The following is a 20,243-nucleotide window of genomic DNA, read 5'->3' as shown; positions in this document are numbered from 1 at the left end:
GGCTTACCCATGGAAGACATAGGGCAGTAGTGGAAAGTTGTTATTCCACTGGAGATCTGTGACCAGTGCTGTTCTGCAGGGATGTGTGCTGGGACCTCTGTTGATGGTTCTTCGTCTTCTTCTGTTGTATGTCTTTTTGACCTGCAGCTCTGTTGAGGCGAGCCAGGCCAATGTGCCATTGTCCAGGTCAATCAGACCTCGTTCACCATTCGGGGGCTGATGTTTGGGGCAACTGGTGACTATGTGCTCCACTGTCTGTGTTGGGTCCCCACACTCGCAGGAAGCGCTGTCCACGAGGCCCCACCTCTTCATCGCTACTCCATAGCGTCCGACACCTGTCCTCAAGCGGTTGAGGGGTGTCCATTTCTTTCGGGGCAGGTCCTGGCCAGGGACGTCCATGGGATCATCGATGTAATGGTGTAGCCTAGATGGTTCCACTGACTTCCACTCTCTCCATCTCACCTTGACCCAGGCGGCCTTGGAAGCATCAGCCGGTGTTGTGCAGAGCAGCTCTTGGGCTTGCGTGACAAAGGGGCGCCATGACTTGAGGCGCACACGTCGTGATGTCTCTGTGACGATCTGATGGAGGAGGTGGGATTCACTGGTCTGCGCCTTTCGAGAGAGGGCCAGCGTGGCTGCTTCTCGTCTGATGTTGGCCGGGGCGATGCCAGTGAGGACGGGCAGTTGGTTTACTGGGATGGCTCGTAGGCATCCGGAGACAGTCCGCAGGGCACTGTTGAGGGCAGCATCCAGCTTCTTGGCGTGAGGGCTATGGCACCAAACCGGGGTGCAGTACTCGGTGGCTGAGAACACCAGGGCCACTGTGGACATGCGCAGTGTCTTCGTCGTGGCTCCCCATGTGGTGCCGGCTAGGCGACGTATCAGTGTGGCACGGGTGCTTGTCTTTGCCTTGGCGCCTTCCAGGGTTTGTTTGAAGGACAGTGTTCTGTCGAGCTTCACACCGAGGTATGTGGGGACAAGCTGGGACGGGCGTTATCCACCATGACGTTCATTTCGCGGGTCGCTTCCCTGTTGTTGAGGTGGAACATTGAAGATTTGTCTTACCCATGCTGAGCTTGAGGCACCAGTTCCTCAGGTATGAAGACAGGATGTTCATGTCTTCAGAGAGACCCTCTACTGCTGCTTCCCAGGATGGTTTACTGAGTAGGATGGCCAGGTCATCAGCATAGCCACACTTCTTTGACTGGGTTGCAGACAGGTCATGGATGTAGATGTTGAACAGCATTGGTGCCAGCACTGAGCCCTGTGGGACGCCATTCTTCTCACCCTGCTGCATTGCCCGTGGCTGGTGTGTAGCCTAAAGCTGCGGTTGCTCAGCGTCTCCATGATGAAGCTCACCATGTGCTTGTCTGGGATGGTTTCCAGAAGCTTCATGTGTAGTCCACACAGCCAGACAGTATCATATGCAGCTGTGAGGTCCAAGAAGACAGCGCCAGCCTCCTTCCCTGCCTGGAAGCTGTCCTCTATGTCTTGGCACAGGAGGGTCACCTGGTCCGCCGTTGACCTACCACTTTGGAAGCCAGCCCGTTCTTCAGGCAGCTGGGGGTCGATCATCGGATTGAGACGTGTGTGGAGGAGACGTTCCAGGAGCTTGTAGGGAACACACAGCAGTGAGATGGGTCGGTATCCCTTGGGGTCATCGCTAGGCTTGTTTGGCTTCGCCAGAGCGATCACCTTGGCACGGCGCCAGATCGTTGGCTGCTTCAGGCAGCGGAAACACGTGGAGAGGAAGGAGCACAGCCAGTCAGTTGCCTTCTTGCCTTGGTGTTTTATGTATTCCGGGTGGATGCCGTCGGTGCCTGGTGCCTTACTGGTTGTCAGCCGTTGGATGGCCCGTTCACTTTCATGTGTTGTGTAATCGTGGGATAGGTCAGGGCCCTGTGCAGCCAATGTTGTTCTGGTGAAGCCCTTGTCTTCGTTGGGGATGCAGCTGTTGCTCAGCAGTAGCAACGCAATGGAATTTGGAGTGATGGGACACTGACACTGTGCTGGAGTTGTCAACCTGCCCATCAGCTTATTCATGGTCCTCCCCACGTCTGATGGCTGGAGTGTGTGAAATCAATTGATTCCACTGTCTCCGTTGATGGTGAGAATATATGTATATCCAAACTACCAAGTCACCATGCATCCCATGCATCTTGATCTTTTTGACTAGCCTACCATGAGGGACTTTATTAAATCTCTTACTGAAATTCATGTGGTCAACAACCACTGCCCTACTCATCAATCACCTTTGTATTCTTGCCCAACTGGCACTCTATTCTTAACCATTCTCCCATACTCTTACTTCAAACACCAAATGGTTCCCACTAACATTTTCTTACCCCAGACTACCCCCACCCCCTTAGGCCATGTTCTTTCAAGGCCTTCTTGATCAATATCAGATAGTCCTCACCCACCACGTCCCAACATCTCAGAAATTACATCATCACCACTTACTTGGATGTCAATGTATTTGGTTGGTCCCGACAGAGTAAGTAACCCACTTTCCAATCAGAAATCATGCTGCATTTTGGGTCATGTCAAAGACCACAAGACCATCAGTGTCATTATGACGGTAGATCCAATAGCTAATGCTTGTGAGGCCGTCATGCCACTCTGTTGAATGGCCTTATTACAGGGTGCAATATTCTGAACCATCAGAAGCTGGCTTCAGAGGAGAGGGCTGCAGGACAGTAATCTGACAGGAAATAAAATATTGCTCTCTGCTATCTAAACTGAAGAACACATAACCAGAAACAATGGTGTATTTCAGATTGTTGCTGGCATTTCTAAAGCACAGAAATAAAAGTGCCTAAAATGAATGGTCCACAGAAGTAATGGGAGTATGAATAAGAATAAATAGTTGATCTCCTTCACTGGGACTGTTATTAAGCACAAATAATCATTCTGAGGTAGTTACTTATTGTAATATCTGCATTGCCATAGTGCTTTATTAATTATATTGCAGTGAAATGTAATATTTTTACAAAATCTTTTTAATAGGATAAGAAAGAAATGTAAAAATGTAAAATATTTCAACAGATTTAATATCATTATTCACTTGCAACAATGAATATTCTCATTAAGCTTAAGCTTAAAATACAATAACAAAAAAAAACACATAAGTGCTGAAAAACAAGTATTTACAAGTATGTACCAAATATTTACTCCTTGTACCAAGGAAAGTGGTGAACAAAATCTCCAGAAGAACACAAGATGACTGTTGTCCACACCGTGATATCAATGAGTACCAAAGCTTATAAAGAGAGGATACAATCTGCTGGCCCGCAACGATGAAGTTGTTACAGGGTTTGAAGCGGTTTCACAAGATTGTTGAACAAACAGCATAGGGAATTTTAACAAAGTGGAAGCAGCTTCAGCAACACATGGATCTACATTTGTATATTTGGAAAATATTTTCCAGATGAGTCAAAAGAAGAGAACACTGTCTCAACGAAGAGCTGAGCTATTAACCATTATTTCACACTTGGACTCAAAGCATGTGGCCACAGTTACTTTTGTGATTGTTAGTGTATTCAGGTGCATCGACATGGCTTTGGAGAAAATAGACTTTAATTAATTTCCCTTTTGCCACATTGCTAGTACACATTAATCTCAATGAGCTAAGCTGAAACCGTAGGGTGGTCCATCTCTGGATTCTGCTTTTTAAAAGCCATTTAACAAGAATAAAGAATTAAAAACTACATTGCTCTCATACTACTAGGCATCAAAATCTGTCCTTTTAACAGAGATGACAATTATCAAATTCTCTTTAAGGCAACATGGAAGAATTTGTAGGTATGATTTAGGAAAGTCTCCCAATAAACAATCCGTTTAATGAAACATCCGTGTTCCTTAAAGTGCCCATATGCCCCTAATAACATTTCTAATTTTTCATAGGCAAAGAAAGTACATCCATTTCTCAAAATGAAAACATTTTTGTCAAGCTTTCTAGTTATAACCATTCCAAGGAAGCATTATGGAAAGCTGATTATGATTGTTCAACACAAAGAAAAAAAAACTTTTTTAATTCAAACATCTTTATAAACCATAATTATATTCACAGTGCTTGTTGGATAACATAGTTTCCAAAATAAGAAAGCCTATTAAGTTTCTATTTGAGTTTGTAGAAACTGGAGAAATATGCCATTTGTTTTTCTAACATTGCAATTGGAGTGAAATGAGTTTTGGAACAGAATACACATATTCTTCTGAAAATAAAATCGATAATCCTCTCAAACGTTAACAAGAATATCATGTATTAGTTTCTCCAAGAAGTATCAGTTTATTAAAGCAAAAACATTTCATTAACTTTTCCCTGGAATGTTGACCACATTAGAAACTTAGCACCTTATAGGAAAATCTAAATAAACGTTGACATTTATTTGGTCCTCGAGAGTGAATGACACAGTCTACCAATTGCAATTCGTAGCTTATTATTTTATAAACTGATGAAAAATACTTTTCATAAAACTAATATGGAATTCACTCATCAAAAAAATGAACATCCCAAGATCCCCAACAGTTCCAAGCTAAGCATAGCTACTCTTATTGTTAGGCATAGTCTGAATTAATATTTGGGACATAACATTACCACTGGACATTCATCAAAGCCCAGTTACAAGGTTTCGGGATTTTATACAGAATTGCGTGGAATATAAATCCATAGAAAATCATTTCATGTTAGCCAAGAGCTCATCTATGAAGCAGAATGTGGTTTTGTGGTTTTAGAGTATATTTAAATTCAGATAGCTAAGTAATCGATTTGCTCAATCCTGCACTATATTGCTAAGGAGTCAAATTTATAACTGAAGCAACCCCCCGCATCAATACGATTAAAGTTTGTTTCTGATGCTGACTTTGTTTTGTATAAATCCATATGTTTATCCATACTTTTTGAATTTATAGGATGTGACTGTGCTTGATTTTCACAATGACTTTCAAACAAAGCGTTTGTCAGTAACAAAAGTGCATGAATTCCCTTCAAATTCTGTTCCATCTTCCCTTTTAATATTAAAACTATAATTTCAGTGAAGCAATCTTGTGGCTTTCTGCATTAGAATGTTATGCATGAAGCAATGTGTCAGATTTAATTTGTCATTGCGATAACAGACTAAAAGATAATTGTAACAGGAATCATTAATGTAAACAACATTTTTGTAAAGGGGATGTGCATTAGACAGTTTCATGTTGCTGTGTAATCTAGATTCTGTACTTTAGTGCAACCAACATCGGGTAGGTTGACAGCCCGGGTAAAGTCCAATGTGTCAATTATAGAACTTTGAAAGGCAAAATTAAATCATGAGTCCAACTTTCATACTTGCACATGAAAAAAAACAAAGTGCACAATTACAATGCATGCCAAAGTTAAGTAGAATATGATCCTTCTCTTAGCTTAATACCCAAATTGATTCCTTGAGTCCCATTAAACACCAAGGATGCATGCCCCTTTTCCCCCTTAGATTTAAATCAGTTACAGATTCTAAAGAACAATTGCCACGTATAACATAAAGAATTATGGACCACAGCTAATGTAGATTAAAGAAGGTATCAGACAAATTGTCAAACATGCTTAGTTATTATAAGAAATAATACAATAAAATAAGCTAGGAGAAAAAAATAACTCTGTAAAGTGCTGTTCAACATGCATAGACTCTGCTTCACTTTGAGGGGTTTTTAACCCACAAGCCCTTCAGGCAGTCTTTGTAAAAGCACAAAAATGTAGTTCTGCTCCTATATATTTTATGAATAATGGTTCCATGCTTGATGGCAATGTAATTCAAAGAATCGAGTGTATTTGGGTCCAATCTAACTAATGCAACTTTGATATTTAGTGAGGACAAGATGTTATCAATATTGAAATTAATTCAATAGCAAAGGTCACAACCAGTGGAGTCATTTATACAATATTGTAGACTTGTACTGACTGTACTTTTATAATGTTTAGTGTTTTAATCATCCAGAGATTTTTCTGATAATATTAGGGTGGTTAACCATCATGGGTAATTATTTTTAGTGCAAAGTCCTTAACTCCTTTTCTTTCTTGTGTTTCTGTTTCAAATTTACTATGAAAAAAACATTTGTTTTATATCGAGTAAAAGCTTACTCACACATTGATGACTGATGTTCCTTTGCTATCATTTGAGAGTTCCCCAACTTAGATGAACTGTAATTGTCCAATGAGTTGGGAAAACTATGGGCATTTGGCCCTAAAGTAAAATATTGGAAGACAAGGTCTGATTCATAGTGAACCATGAAAACTTTGAAAATATATGATTGCCATTATTTTATACCCATGTCTTATGATTTACAAATGTGTTAGGCCTATTTTCTTTGGTGTAAAATGGTGTAAAACACACTATAAAATCCCATTAAGTACATGCAACTTTTTTTTGGATACTTTGGGTATCTAGGGTAGATTTCTAAAAATGGGTGCAAGTTCACTTAAAATGTAAATTACAGGTGTAACACATTTTGAAGGACATTGAGATATGTCTTTGTTGAGTGTGCCACGAACTCCACATCCTTTGGTGACTGGAACTTACAGTATACCACTGCCTCTGACATTGGAGCTGCTTAGAGCTCCTGCCGGAGTTGCTCAGTGTTCCGAAGAAGAAAACATTGACAGCACAAATTACCTTCATTCATTTCATTCATTCTTATCAGAAAAAAAAATTGCTTGGGTATAGAGCAATCTTTTGGTTAAATGTTTCAGATTTACATGTATGTAGACAAAGATCAAATACAACCACTGTGGTCATAAAATGATGTATATTTCCAATGAAACCCTTTCTACGTAATTTGGCACTCCCTTTTAAAAGGTACCTCCAACAAGCTGGTGGTCAATGCTGTCAATTTCTCTTCAGTCTGAAAAACTTGAGGTTTGTACATAGAGAGATTTAATTTTAAAGATATCAAGTGAGGCATCAGTCAAGCTAAACTTTCTAGTGTGTTAAGAACTGTTGTTTCATTGTGTGTTTATGTATGTATAAAAAAACAATTTAAAAACAAGTTAAGCTATTGTTATGGAAGGTTAATTATTTTTTGCCCACTGGATAATGAATGATTCTAGCACATATACAGGATGTTGCCAGCACATATACGGGATGTAATTCACTTCAGCATGATATTGGTTGTGACAATTTAACAATACTATTTCTCCACAGAGAAAAAATCTAAATTTGATTAATTATGAACACTCTCGTCTTTGAGTTGAAGCATCAATTTCCAGTTTGATTTGTTGCAAGATTCTTTCAAAACAGTACTTTCAAACAAAAATCTGATCAGAATTACAACGTTGCCTTCCAATGTTTCAGAGCTTCATGCATTTTCACTGCATTAAAACCAGGGTTACACTATAATCCCAACCTCTCCTCAAAAGAGTTTGCATTACGTCTGGATCAGGATCACTTAGACCTATTCCAGTCCCAAAGGGTTTGCTTTTAGGTTTAGCTTGATTCACTCCGTGACAGATGGTATTAAATTACCAGCTCAGTGCATGTGTGAAGCTTTTCTCTTCCCCATAGGAAAAGACTGGAAATTTGCAGTGAAGGCTGATGCAAGTCGTCTGCTTTTCAATGCCAATTTCAATGCCAAGGGGTGGATGTTTTATTCCAATCCCTGGATAACGCTCAATTTATATTTGAAAGTTTGGGTGAAAAATTAAATAAAGATTTGCAGCTTGATTGCAAATAGCCAGAATTTCAGAATTGACATGGTAATGAGGTTAACAATCTAGGGGAAGACTTATGGTGAAGTGAGAAGTCTCCAGATCACCCACATATTGTGATGTGCAGCATTCCCTTCAAGGTTTCAAAGAGAAAAGAATGAGGCTCGTTTTGTGTAAGCTGGTGAGTGGTTTATCAGAATTGTTACACTTCACCTCTTCTTCCCACTGCCCTAGAATTCTCACACCTAAGTACGCTACCTGGTGAAACACATACTGGACAGCATTACAGCATTTAAAGGGAGCAGGCCAGTTTAAATTTCTCTTTCTGTAAAGTAGAGGTAGGTAAATACACTCAGCACCATAGGTGGCTGCTATTTGTGTACATTGGGTATGCAAGCAATGAAACTCTGTGCCTAGTCACATGTAACAATAAAGTATTCCATTCCATTCCCTACTGATCATTTTCATCTGCCCTCTCCAAGATAAAATATACCCCCATAGTTGGACATTCTCAGGCAGATGTGGCACCAGCAGTAAGTTTAAAATTGGTAAATGATAAGCCAATGTCCCAGTGCTATGGGCTTTCATTTTCTAGGCAGCCTTCTCCCCGGGAACAGTCATTTCACAGTTTTGCAGCATGCTCATTTATTTTTATACGTATGGACCACGCTGTAAGAAGTATCCAATTTAGGCTTTATATTAATTTAGTGTTGCTCTTGGTTGGTCCATGATACAAGGTGGTTCAGTCAATCAATAGCAGAATCTGTTATTATTGAGGTTGCTATGGCAAATTTAAAGCCAGTAGGTTGGCACATCTGATAGCAAATTATAGCCTTTCAATAATAACTAAAGATGAAATAACTGAAGATACATTCAGTGAGATTTAGAAGGATATGGCCCCAATGTAGGCAATTGGGACTAGCTGAGGAGGTCACTTTGATTGCCATGGATGCATGGAACTCAGTCTGTGTCGTATAACCATAACTCTATAAACTTTTACATATTTTTCCACTGAATATGCTCCAATGCATAAATCCTTCAAACATGTATATCTTGAGTGCCATGCCTTTAGTGCCAATCATCAATATATTTTTTGGGAACATTACTACTCTTTCCATTTGATGCTTCAAGTAAATGGGGATGTCAACGGCTTAATATGGATTATAACCAATTGATTTCATACGCTGTTCTTAAGTTTATAAAAACATCAAATATGCTTCGTGTCTATGGCTATACTTCCTCCTGATTTGATCACAATGTTTATTAAAATTTTATACATGAGACTTTACTCATGTAAACTGTTTTTGCGCAAATTGAACTGTTGCATGAATGATGACCACTGTTATTGCATTGTCAATGGGATGTAACTGCATAAGGTTAAGCTCAGTAGATCATTCTTATCAATCTTAGAGATGATGCTGCAGTAGATAGCAAAATTGCTCCTGTAAATGAAGAAAGTGATGAATGCAAAACAGATTCTTAAGATGTGCAGACATGAAAATGACAGCTTATGTTAAATTGATCATATTGCTAAAAAAGGAAGACGAAGTGACATCATATTTCTAATACTGAAATGCATTCTTCAATATATTCTGCTGACTCAATTAATGACTCAATTATCTACTCAATATCAATTCATAACATTTGATTTTCAGTGCAAATGAACAATTTTAAGAAAGAGAAGCTGCATTATGGGCTGTATCTATAGCTTAGACTGGAGGCTTCTTTTCAGAGATGGCATTGCTGTTAGATTCCTTAGTCCAGTTGTTAATTTGCAGATTGGTTAGATACCTAGATCTTGCTGCTGATAATAAGTGGAGACTATATACATGGTAATAAAACTCAGAAAGTTCAAAAATTCTTAGCAGAATCTTCAAATTGGTACCAGCAAGTTATGAGAAAGCATTAATGCAATCCCAAGCTATCAGCATTTTTAATTGCATATTTCCCTTTTTCATAACTAAAGTTAAAAAAAAATAGCATTTTGATAACTATTAAAATGAATAGCAAAAGTCTTTTTTTCCCCTAAAGTGTATTTAATTCCAGAATTATGTTGTTCTTTCAAAAGTCCTGACAAAGTGTCATTTTTTTGTATTTCCTGCCAATGCACTCGTGATAGAAGGCAGCACTTAGAGAATAGGGTTCCGATCTGTTCTCTGATTCCCAAGCTGGGTGAGGGTGGAGCTGCCTACAACCTCACTGGTGGCAGTTGAAGTGCTAATTGAATTGTGCTGGATGACTTGTTGTTGAGAGCAAACGGGGATAGGGCTTCCAGGTGGACTGTTCTCAGGACCTAGGTAAAAATATATTACACAATCAGAATTAATATAACCTGCAGCTTGAAAAGCTTGCAGTAAAATGAGCAACATCAAAAATGCACAGATGCAGCAATGTGTCATAACGTGTGGCAATATGGAGCAGTTGACCATATTCTACCTACATATTACATTGTTCCCTTTCCACATTATTCTGCTAAAATGGACCCAAATTGTAAAATAGCCGTTGCTTCAGAAGGGACAAGAAAATATCAAATACTGCAATCTGAAATAAAAGTTCTCGTAATACACAGTTGAGAGAGTTAGACTGGGCACTTCCTGAAAATACACAAGATGATCTTCCTACTTCTCTTCACTCACCATCCACACCCTCCACCCCCCACCACCAAACTCACTAAACAGAACATTAACTACCTTCCCAAATGTCATCAAATTGCATGTTCCTGGGAACTCTATCCCAATGTGCATCTAGGGAGTATATGTTGGTACTTTTGGAAGGCAACTGAATTGTGTGGGCTGCTGCAAAGGGGTTCCATGCTGCATGGATACAAGAAGTTGGATAACAGGTTAAAAAGCAGAACGTCAAGGGTAATAACATTACTCCCAGTGTCAAGTGCTAGTGAGGGCAGGAATAGAAACATTGGCCAGCAGAATATAAGGTTGAGGAGCTGGTGCAACGGACAGGGGTTTAGGTCTTTGGATCACGGGGATCTCTTCTAGCGCAGAGGTGACCTGTACAAGAGGGATGGGATGCACCTGCACAGGAAGAGAACCAATATCCTGGGAGGGAGACTAGCCTAGATCATATGGGATCCAGGAGGAATTAGCTAATTGGATAGGATTGAAGGGAGGAAGCGGTGGGTGATGGTGGAAGTTTGCTTTTCGGGCTGTAAGCCTGTGATTAGTTATGTGCCACAGGGACTAGTGCTAGGCCCATCGTTGGTCATCATTTGTTTATATGCTTTGGGTGCAAATGTACAAGGTTTGATTAGTAAATTTGTACTAATATTACACTACAGTATGAGATATTCCAAGTAGTGAAGAAGGTTGTCAAAAATTACAGTAGGATCTTGATCAGCTGGGTAAATGGATGGAGCAATGACAAATGGTGTACTCATTTGCCATTCCTCTCCTTCTTGTTTCACTGTTGCCATCAGGAAGATACCTGAAAGCTGTAACGTTCAGGAGCAGCTTCTTCCCAACAATCAACAGGCTATTAAACACAATCTCCAAATAAGCTCAGAACTACATAGACTTGGGGGCATTGCTTTTGTCTTTGCATTATTATCGGGGTTTTTTATATACACACTGAACTATTTTTTGTTCTTTAGTGTGTTGTTTATAAAGTACTATGTTTTTTTATCTGTTGTGCTGCTGCAAGTAAGAATTTTAATGTTCCATTTCAGGACATGTAACAATAAAACACTCTTGACATTGATCTGTGTTGAATCAGACAAGTGCGAGGTATTGCATTTTAGGAAGTCATACCAGAATAGGACTTTCACAGTAAGTGGTAGTGCCCTGGGGATGTTGTGGGATAGAGGACCCAGGAGTACAAGCACATAGTTCCTTGAAAGAGGGACCATAGGTATACAAGGTGGTGAAGAAGGCTTTTGATGTGCTGGTTGGCATTAATGAACCAGGACATTGAGTACAAGAGTTGCGATGTTATGTTGCAATTGTACAAGACATAGTTGAGGCAGCACTTAAGAGTATTGTGAAGAACTTTAGTTACAGCAATAGGAAAGATGTCATTAAGCTGAGAAGAATGTAAAGAAAGATTACATAAATGTTGCCTGGACTCAAGGAACTAAGTTATAAGGTTGGCCAGGCTAGGACTTTACTACCTGTAGTGTAGGAGATTGAGGGATGACCTTATAGATATGTATACAATCATGAGGTGCATAGATAATTGAATGCAAATGGTCTACTTCAACGGGAAAGCAAATCAAAAACTAGAAGGCATAGGTTTAAGGTGAGAGAGGAAACATTTAAAAGACACTTAAGGACCACTGATGCTCGAGTGCTTGAGGCAGGTACAATAACACTTGAAAGAGCCGTGGACAAGTTCATGGATACAAAAAGTTTATAGGGATACGAGCCAAACATGGGATTAGCTTCAATAGGCATCCTGGTCGGCAAGGACGAGTTGGATCTATATCCCTGATATATTATTCTCAATATATTATTCTCAGATTGTATGCAAGTGCCAATAATATTGTAGCGAATACTGAATTTTAACTTGCTCTTGCCAAAAAAAGACATGCAAGCATTGGCTGAAAGCCAAGCCTCTTGTGGTCAATCGTTATTCTCTTCAGACGATCACCTCAACTAGTTACAAGTGGGATCATTATTAAAATGTTAAGTAATGAATCTGCTCGGCAGTCTATCTGCAGTCATCCATCAGAAGGAATAGAATATGCGTCTCTGACTAATATTCACTTTGTGTGCTCAGCTCCATCCTTTGGCTTATGGTCATGAAAATCAGACCATTTCTCCTGCCATTTAATTACCCAAGTGCTGTGTTGGTCCAGGTTCAAGGAATATTTTATCTTTCAATGTAAATTGAAGCAAAAGATGGAGGGGAGAAATGTCTTTGACCATGTATAGGAGACTGTCAAAGTGAGAGAATGCTGATGATGGAATCTTGAGGAAAACACATACTTGAGCAGAGCTTTAAGATGAGAGGGGAAATGTTCAAAGTAGATTTGCAAGGTAATGTTTTTTTTACACAGAGTGTGCTGAGTGTCTGGAACACACTACCAGGGTTGGTAGTTGAGGTCTAGAGATAATATTTAGAGATTTAATTACTTTAATTTTCATTTCTACCCATGCATACTAAAATCTCAGAATATGTGAAATTTACAAAACTGTACATAATAAATATTACAAAGTGATCTTAAAAATAATTATTCAGCAAAATTACAGCCTCTGCTCATGTTGTGCAATTGATCCTTCTCATTACTCGAGTTTCATTGAATTGTTCATGGCACATAGACATCTTGTGCAAGGCTAATATTAAATGCTCCTTCCTAACTGCTCTGAGAATGAGAAAGGAGCAAAGCACATTGGTAAATCTGAGTCGTATAGATGGTAAGATTTCCTGAAGGACATGAGTGAACCAGCTAGGTTTATTATGACATTCTGGTAATCTTATGATCACCATTACAAATACAATCGTTTTTAATACCATCTTGGATATGTTTCTGGAGTATTTAAATGTGTTTTTTTAATCCAAGGGCAAATTTCCAGGGGTGGGAGATGTAATAAAAACCTCAACTTTGTTTTCCAATGATGTGCTTTCCAGCACATTCAGTGAACAAGATAGGCAGGAGCATGGCAGGGAGTAGAGGACTGTTGGATTAAATTGCATTTATTTTAATGTGAGAGGCCTCATGGATAAGGCAGGTACTATAACAACATTTAAAAAACAATTGGTCAGGTACATGGATAGGAAAAGGTTTAGAGCGATCTGGGCCAAATGGGACTAGCATAGATAGGGCATCTTGGTCAGCATTGACAAGTTGTGCCGAAAGGCCCTATTTCCAGTAAGACCATGATTTCAACACACCAGTATTGCTTGTGCTGTGAGTTCCAGGCTGTGGCATCCTTTATTTGGTGAGGTGCATGTTACTCACTCAAGTAGCCTTGTGATTCTTTCTGCATTGTAATTGGACAGTCTTTATGCGTCAATAGCAGTTGTTTCAGCTGTGCCACTTCGTTCTTCAGGAGGGAGACCTCATTCTGTGAACACAGTTTACACATCAACATTATTTGCTGCATTCACTTCTGAGACTTGGGTGCAAACTGATGGATAAGAATGAGGGGCAGAATATTACAATCTACCTCATTGTTGACCCTCGGATTGTCTTTGATCGGACTTCACTGGCTTTATCTTGCACTAAACGCTATTCCCTTATCATGTATCTGTACACTGCGAATGGCTTGATTGTAAACATGGCCTTTCTGTGGGCTGGTTAGCACGCAACAAAAGCTTTTCACTGTACCTCGGTACACGTGATAATAAATTAAATTGAAATGATCATTTTACAACCAAAAAAGGGGGTAAAAAGAAAAACGAATTAAAAAAAGGATACGAAGTGCTAAAGAAACTCGGCAGGTCAGCCAATATCTCTGAAAAACATGGAAATGTGACGTTTCGGGTTGAGACCCTTCTTCAGACTCTGAAGACTACCATGTTTTCAAGAGATGCTGCCTGACCTGCTGAGTTAATCCAGCACATTGTGTCCTTTTGTATATTAACCAGCATCTGCAGTTCTTTGGTGCTACAAAACAAACTTGTAACTTAGAGAGTTTTTCTGTCATTGCGCTTTAATGTTGGCAGCTGAAGGAAGGCAAGGACCACTGTGCCTGAACAAGTGTACGGTTTTCTGGCACTGCTTGGAGTCATTCAGAGCAGGCATGTTTCATCAAATATGATAAGTTTTAATCTACAATTTGAGAGGGAGAAGGGTGTAATGTTTGAGACCACGTAAGGTCAATATGATCGGTAGGCGGCGCGATTCACGTCGCAGCAGCCTCTGCAGTCCATCTGTCTTTTTATTATTTTTTGTCTCGTTTGAATGTAGTTTTTATTAATTTTTTTTTGTGTATGTGTGTGGGTGTGGGGGGCGAGGGGTGGTAAAAATCTATCCCCTGCATGGAGAACCCGACCTTTTCTCTGTCGGGTCTCCGTTGTCGTTGGGGCTGCACCGTGGAGCGGCCTCCAGTAGGAACGACCTGGGGCTCCAGTCGCGGAGCCTGCGGACCTACTCACCATCGCGGAGCTGGCCAAGTTTGGAGCGGGAGGAGCGGTGGTGGCGCGCTGCTGCGACCCGACCCCGGGGATTCGGAGGCTTACCGCAGGTCTGGCAGACAGGAACACCGGGAGCCCGCGAGTCCCTGCTAGGAGACCGCTTTTCGGGGCTTCCGCAACGGCGACTTCACCCGCCCGAGTTGTGGGGTTGAAGATTACCTGGAGCGGGGCCTTACATCATCGCCCAGCGTGGCTTGGAATGGCTGCGGGACTTTACTAGCACCCGCCGGGGGCTCCAACAACAAGACCCAGAGCGCGGCCTTGCATCACCCGGCGTGGCGTAAATGGCCACGGGACAATTACCATCGCCCGCCGGGGGCTTTGACTCTGACACCGGGAGGGGAATGGGGAGTGCAGGGGAGAGATAAGTCTTTGCCTTCCATCACAGCGAGGAGGAGATGTTTGTGTAAATTGTGTTGTGTCTTGGTTCTTTCTTGTGTGTATGACTGCAGAAACAACATTTTGTTTGAACCTCAATGGGGTTCAAATGACAAATAAATTGTATTGTATATTGTATGGTATAAGGCCCTGTTGTGATTAGCACAAGCAGAAGGAAAACACGTCCGACATCTTGTAAGTATGATTTATTCTGCTCCACCCACGACACTTCTCCAAGGTCACCTGCTCTCGATCATGAGGCACAGCCCTTTATATTAAAGGGGCACTGGCATTTACATATACATCACATCTCCCCCTTTACTTTAATTACAATTCTCCCCCTTCCATTAAATTACCTTACAAAGGGTAAATCGGAGGTGTCATTATTACAGTTGAACAAAGAGGACTATGGAGCCATGAGGGAGGAGCTGGCCAAAGTTGACTGAAAGATACCCTAGCAGGGATGACAGTGGACCAACAATGGCAGGTATTTCTGGGAATAATACAAAAGGTGCAGGATCAGTTCATTCCAAAGATGATTCCAAGGGGAGTAAGGGGTGACCATGGCTGATAAGGGAAGTCAGGGACAGTATAAAATAAAAGAGAAGGAGTACAACGTAGCAAAGATGAGCGGGAAGCCAATAATGTTTAAAGAGCAACAGAAGATAACTAAAAAGGCAATACGGGGAGAAAAGATGAGGTACAAAGGTAAGCTAGCCAAGAATACAAAAGAGGATAGTAAAAGCTTCTTTAGGTATGTGAAGAGGAAAAATTTAGTTAAGACCAAAGTTGGACCTTTGAAGACTGAAAAGGGTGAATTTATTATGGGGAACAAGGAAATGGCAGATGAGTTGTACTTTGGATCCATCTTCACTAAGGAGGACCCAAACAATCTCCCTGATGTACTTGCCAGAGGATCTGGGGTGACGGAGGAACTGAAGAAAATCCACATTAGGCAGGAAATGGTGTGGGGTAGACTGATGGGACTGAAGGCTGATAAATCCCCGGCCTGATGGTCTGCATCCCAGAGTACTTAAGGAGGTGACTCTAGAAATTGTGGACGCATTGGTGATCATTTTCCAATGTTCTACAGATTCAAGATCAGTTCCTGTGGATTGGAGGGTAGCTAATGTTATCCCACTTTTTAAGAAAGGCAGGAGAGAGAAATCAGGGAATTATAGACCAGTTAGCCTGACATCGGTGGTGGGGAAGATGCTGGAGTCAATCATAAAAGATGAAACAGCAGCACATTTGGATAGCAGTAACAGGATCGGTCCGAGTCAGCATGGATTTACGAAGGGGAAGTCATGCTTGATTAATCTTCTGGAATTTTTTGAGGATGTAACTAGGAAAATGGAGAGCCAATGGATGTGGTGTACCTGGACTTTCAGAAATCATTTGATAAGGTCCCACATAGGAGATTAGTGGGCAAAATTAGGGCACATGGTATTGGGGGTAGAGTGCTGACATGGATAGAAAATTGGTTGGCAGACGGGAAACAAAGAGTAGGGATTAACGGGTCCCTTTCAGAATGGCAGGCAGTGATTAGTGGGGTACCGCAAGGCTCCGTGCTGGAACCGCAGCTATTTACAATATATATCAATGATTTAGATGAAGGGATTACGTAACATTAGCAAATTTGAAGATGACAGAAAGCTGGGTGGCAGTGTGAACTGTGAGGAGGATGCTATGAGAATGCAGGGTGACTTGGACAGGTTGGGTGAGTGGGCAGATGCATGGCAGATGCAGTTTAATGTGGATAAATGTGAGGTTATCCACTTTGGTAGCAAAAACAGGAAGATTATTATCTAAATGGTGTCAAGTTGGGAAAAGGGGAAGTACAACGGGATCTGGGGGTCCTTCTTCATCAGTCAATGAACGTAAGCATGCAGGTACACCAGGCAGTGAGGAACGCAAATGGCATGTTGGCCTTCATAACAAGAGGAGCTGAGTCTAGGAGCAAAGAGGTCCTTCTGCAGTTGCACAGGGCCCTAGTGAGACCACACCTGGAATATTGTGTGCAGTTTTGGTCTCCAAATTTGAGGAAGGACATTCTTGCTATTGAGGGAGTGCAGCATAGATTCACAAGGTTAATTCCCGGGATGGTGGGACTGTCATGTGCTGAGAGAATGGAGCGGCTGGGCTTGCATACTCAGGAGTACATAGGCAACCACTAAATTTGCTGATGATTTTACCCACGTGTCTTTTCCCAAAAACGCACTGGTAATTAAGTGTCCTTTTATTGTCTTACATGAGCAAATTGTGATCTCAATATCTTTCTTCACACTCTCCCTAGCCCCATCATGAAGGGTCCCTTGCTCCATTCATCCTCCACACTTCCTACCTATGTATGATCTGGTACCTCAGTCGAGATCCACAAACCTATCTTCACAGTCCCGTTTATATCAACGGGTGGATGGTGGAAAGGGTCAAGAGCTTCAACTTTCTGGGCGTGCACATCGCTGAAGAACACTGGCCGGAGAACACTGATGCAATTATAAAGAAAACACATCAGCGCCTCTACTTCCTGAGAAGATTACGGAGTTGGTATGTCAAGGAGGACTCTCTCTAACTTCTACAGGTGCACAGTAGAGAGCGTGCTGACTGGTTGCATCATACCTTGGTTCGGCAACTTGACTGCCCAGGAGCGGAAAATACTACAAAAAGTAGTAAACACTGCCCAGTCCATCATCAGCTCTGAACTCTCTACCATCGAGGGGATCTATCGCAGTCGCTGCCTCAAAAAGGCTGGCAGCATCATCAAGGACCCACACCATCCTGACCACACACTCATCTCCCCGCTACCTTCAGGTAGAAGGTACAGGAGCCTGAAGACTGCAATGTCCAGGTTCAGGAATAGCTCTTCCCCACAGCCATCAGGCTATTAAACTCCTCAAACAAAACTCTGAACATTAATGGTACATCATGAACATCAAAGAGTGAGTGGTAGAATATTGCGTTCGGGGACCAACCCTCCCGTGTGACGCTGCGCCACACACACCCCTCCACAGGCCGCAGTCTTCCCATTTCCAACTAGTCCCACTTGGTCTAGTATGACAATAAAACAAGCTTGACTTTTTATCAAAAAAATATGTTGATTATTTTATAATAATTTTCATCATCAGAGAGCCCTTGACATCTCTCCAATGTCAGCATGTCACCTGAACTGACTGTAGCTGGTGTTATAGGCAAGGAAAGTTGTAGCAACGTTTTCCAAATGTCCTGCATTTTTAAACTCCAGGGCATAATGAAATAAAATGCCTAAGATAGGCATGTCAGATAGGCATGTAAGATGGGCATGTAAGATAAACATGCCAGAGTTTTTAAAAAGTTATATAGGACAAAATAATGTGTTTCATTTAAATGCACAATATATGACATTAAACATTTCATATAATGATATTTGACATTGACGATTTATTTTTCGAAATTCCAATTGGTTCCCTCTGAAGCAATGGAACAAGTGTTCAATTTTAATGCTAATGTTACTAAAAGACATCAATACGTTCATAGTCTCCTGAACTAACCATGTAAATCATATTATAAGCAAATTGTTTGGCTTATTTCATGTTTTGGCTTTATTTGAAATGGATAATGTACTCATTGAAGAGATGAAATATTTAATAATTTTGTAGCTACCAGGTTTTGAACAGAAATCACAATGAGAGACATAATGTGGTTGCATTACAGACTTCAAGATATTTGCTCTATTATGTTTACCTAGTATTACAGTTATTAAGCTCTTGTAGTTTTGATTATTGCTTCTTATCTCTGTTGTTGCTTTAACATGCCTGCTAAACTACAACAAATAAGAAGTTCATTGTTCCTTTGTCGCTGCATATTACAATAAATAACTCTTGAAAAACAGAAAATGACAAGTACAGTAGTCTTGTGCTTCATATTCTCTGAAATGTATTTAATTTATATTTGGTACAAACTTGGTGTTAAAATATCTTAGGTAGTAATAAGATTTGATTGTGTTTATTGGCCTAGAACTTTTGCGAAATGGCAATGCACACATCGACTTAAATGCCATAAAATATTACAAATTGAGATGAAACTATTTAATTAAGACGACGCGATTACTGATTGATAAGAAAATATCATACCTGAAGTTGCATGTTTGTTTGCGTAAGTTCCTCTGCTTTCTTTTCCAGTGACAGCACCCACACTTTCCTTTTCTGCCTGCAACGGGTTGCAGCTGCGCGATTCCTTTCGAGAAACTTCCTCCGTCTTTCATCGGGGTCTTCATCGACCACTCTTCTCCTGCGGCCCCCGCTACTTGGATTTGGGTGTCCTGATTGAGGAGACTGTATCTGCTGTGACCCAGGTGAGACCTAGAAGAAAAGTTCAAATATTTTTTTTTGTGCCGGTCTTCATAAAGCGTGTGTCAAATAAATTCCAAAATAACCCAATTCATCAGTTGAGTTATGATCAGTGATCTTCGCACATTCCCACAATCTCGGGACAATTTTACATTTATACCAAGCCAATAAACCTACAAACGTGTATATCTCAGGGAAAACCCACGCGGTCACAGTGAGAACGTGCAAACTCCGTACAGACAGCACCCATATTTGGGATCTAACCCAGGTCTCTGGCACTGGAAGCACTGTAAGTTAAACAACTCTACCACTGCGCCACCATGCCACTCGGTTGTTGTATATGAGGTAGGAATCAAATGGGCAATATCAGAAAATTGAAATTGAATATTAAATTGTGGCTTCCTTTTACCTTGTGAAAAAACTACAGTTCACAAGAGTCACTGTCTCTCATATAAAAAACACTTTGTATTTTAACTGGCAAATCTTGTTTGGCCCTCAAATGGTGTTGATGTAGAGGAACCCTTTTAAAATATGGCAGGCATATTCTGTAACCTCCAACATCTCCATGCACACTGTCAACTCGCAGTAAAGAAACCAATATGACACAAGCTTTACAAATTCCATGGTCAGGATTTTTCACTTTGAAAATTGCAACAATTAATATACTGCAGGCTTAGGCATTGCACTGCCATTCCTCCTACTCCCCTCCTTTCTTTGCCCCTTTCATCCACTCCAACATCCAAAAACCCAAGTAGTAATAAAAATCTCTAGCGTTG

At 40.9% G+C, this 20,243-nt stretch overlaps 1 protein-coding gene across 4 annotated transcripts in view; it reads right to left on the bottom strand.

Annotated features, from left to right (window-relative positions):
- Positions 1–2,392: 2,392 nt before the first annotated feature.
- The window catches only part of creb5b (cAMP responsive element binding protein 5b), a 299,242-nt gene continuing 281,391 nt past the window's right edge, over positions 2,393–20,243 (bottom strand). For 2 of the 4 annotated variants that reach the window (XM_055659976.1, XM_055659968.1), the window contains exons 10-12: positions 19,252–19,479; positions 13,587–13,692; positions 9,628–9,965 (exon numbers count right to left, since the gene is read on the bottom strand). In XM_055659976.1, coding sequence (XP_055515951.1) covers positions 9,802–9,965; positions 13,587–13,692; positions 19,252–19,479 — 498 coding nt within the window. In that variant the 3' untranslated portion in view covers positions 9,628–9,801. Of the gene's footprint in view, positions 9,966–13,586; positions 13,693–19,251; positions 19,480–20,243 lie in introns of all 4 variants that reach the window. The other 2 variants (XM_055659983.1, XM_055659958.1) reach the window with 2 other exon arrangements.

Source organism: Leucoraja erinacea, chromosome 2 (genome assembly GCF_028641065.1).
Source record: "Leucoraja erinacea ecotype New England chromosome 2, Leri_hhj_1, whole genome shotgun sequence".
In the NCBI taxonomy this organism is placed as follows: Eukaryota; Metazoa; Chordata; class Chondrichthyes; order Rajiformes; family Rajidae; genus Leucoraja; species Leucoraja erinaceus.
This window is presented reverse-complemented; position numbering and strand designations above follow the sequence as displayed.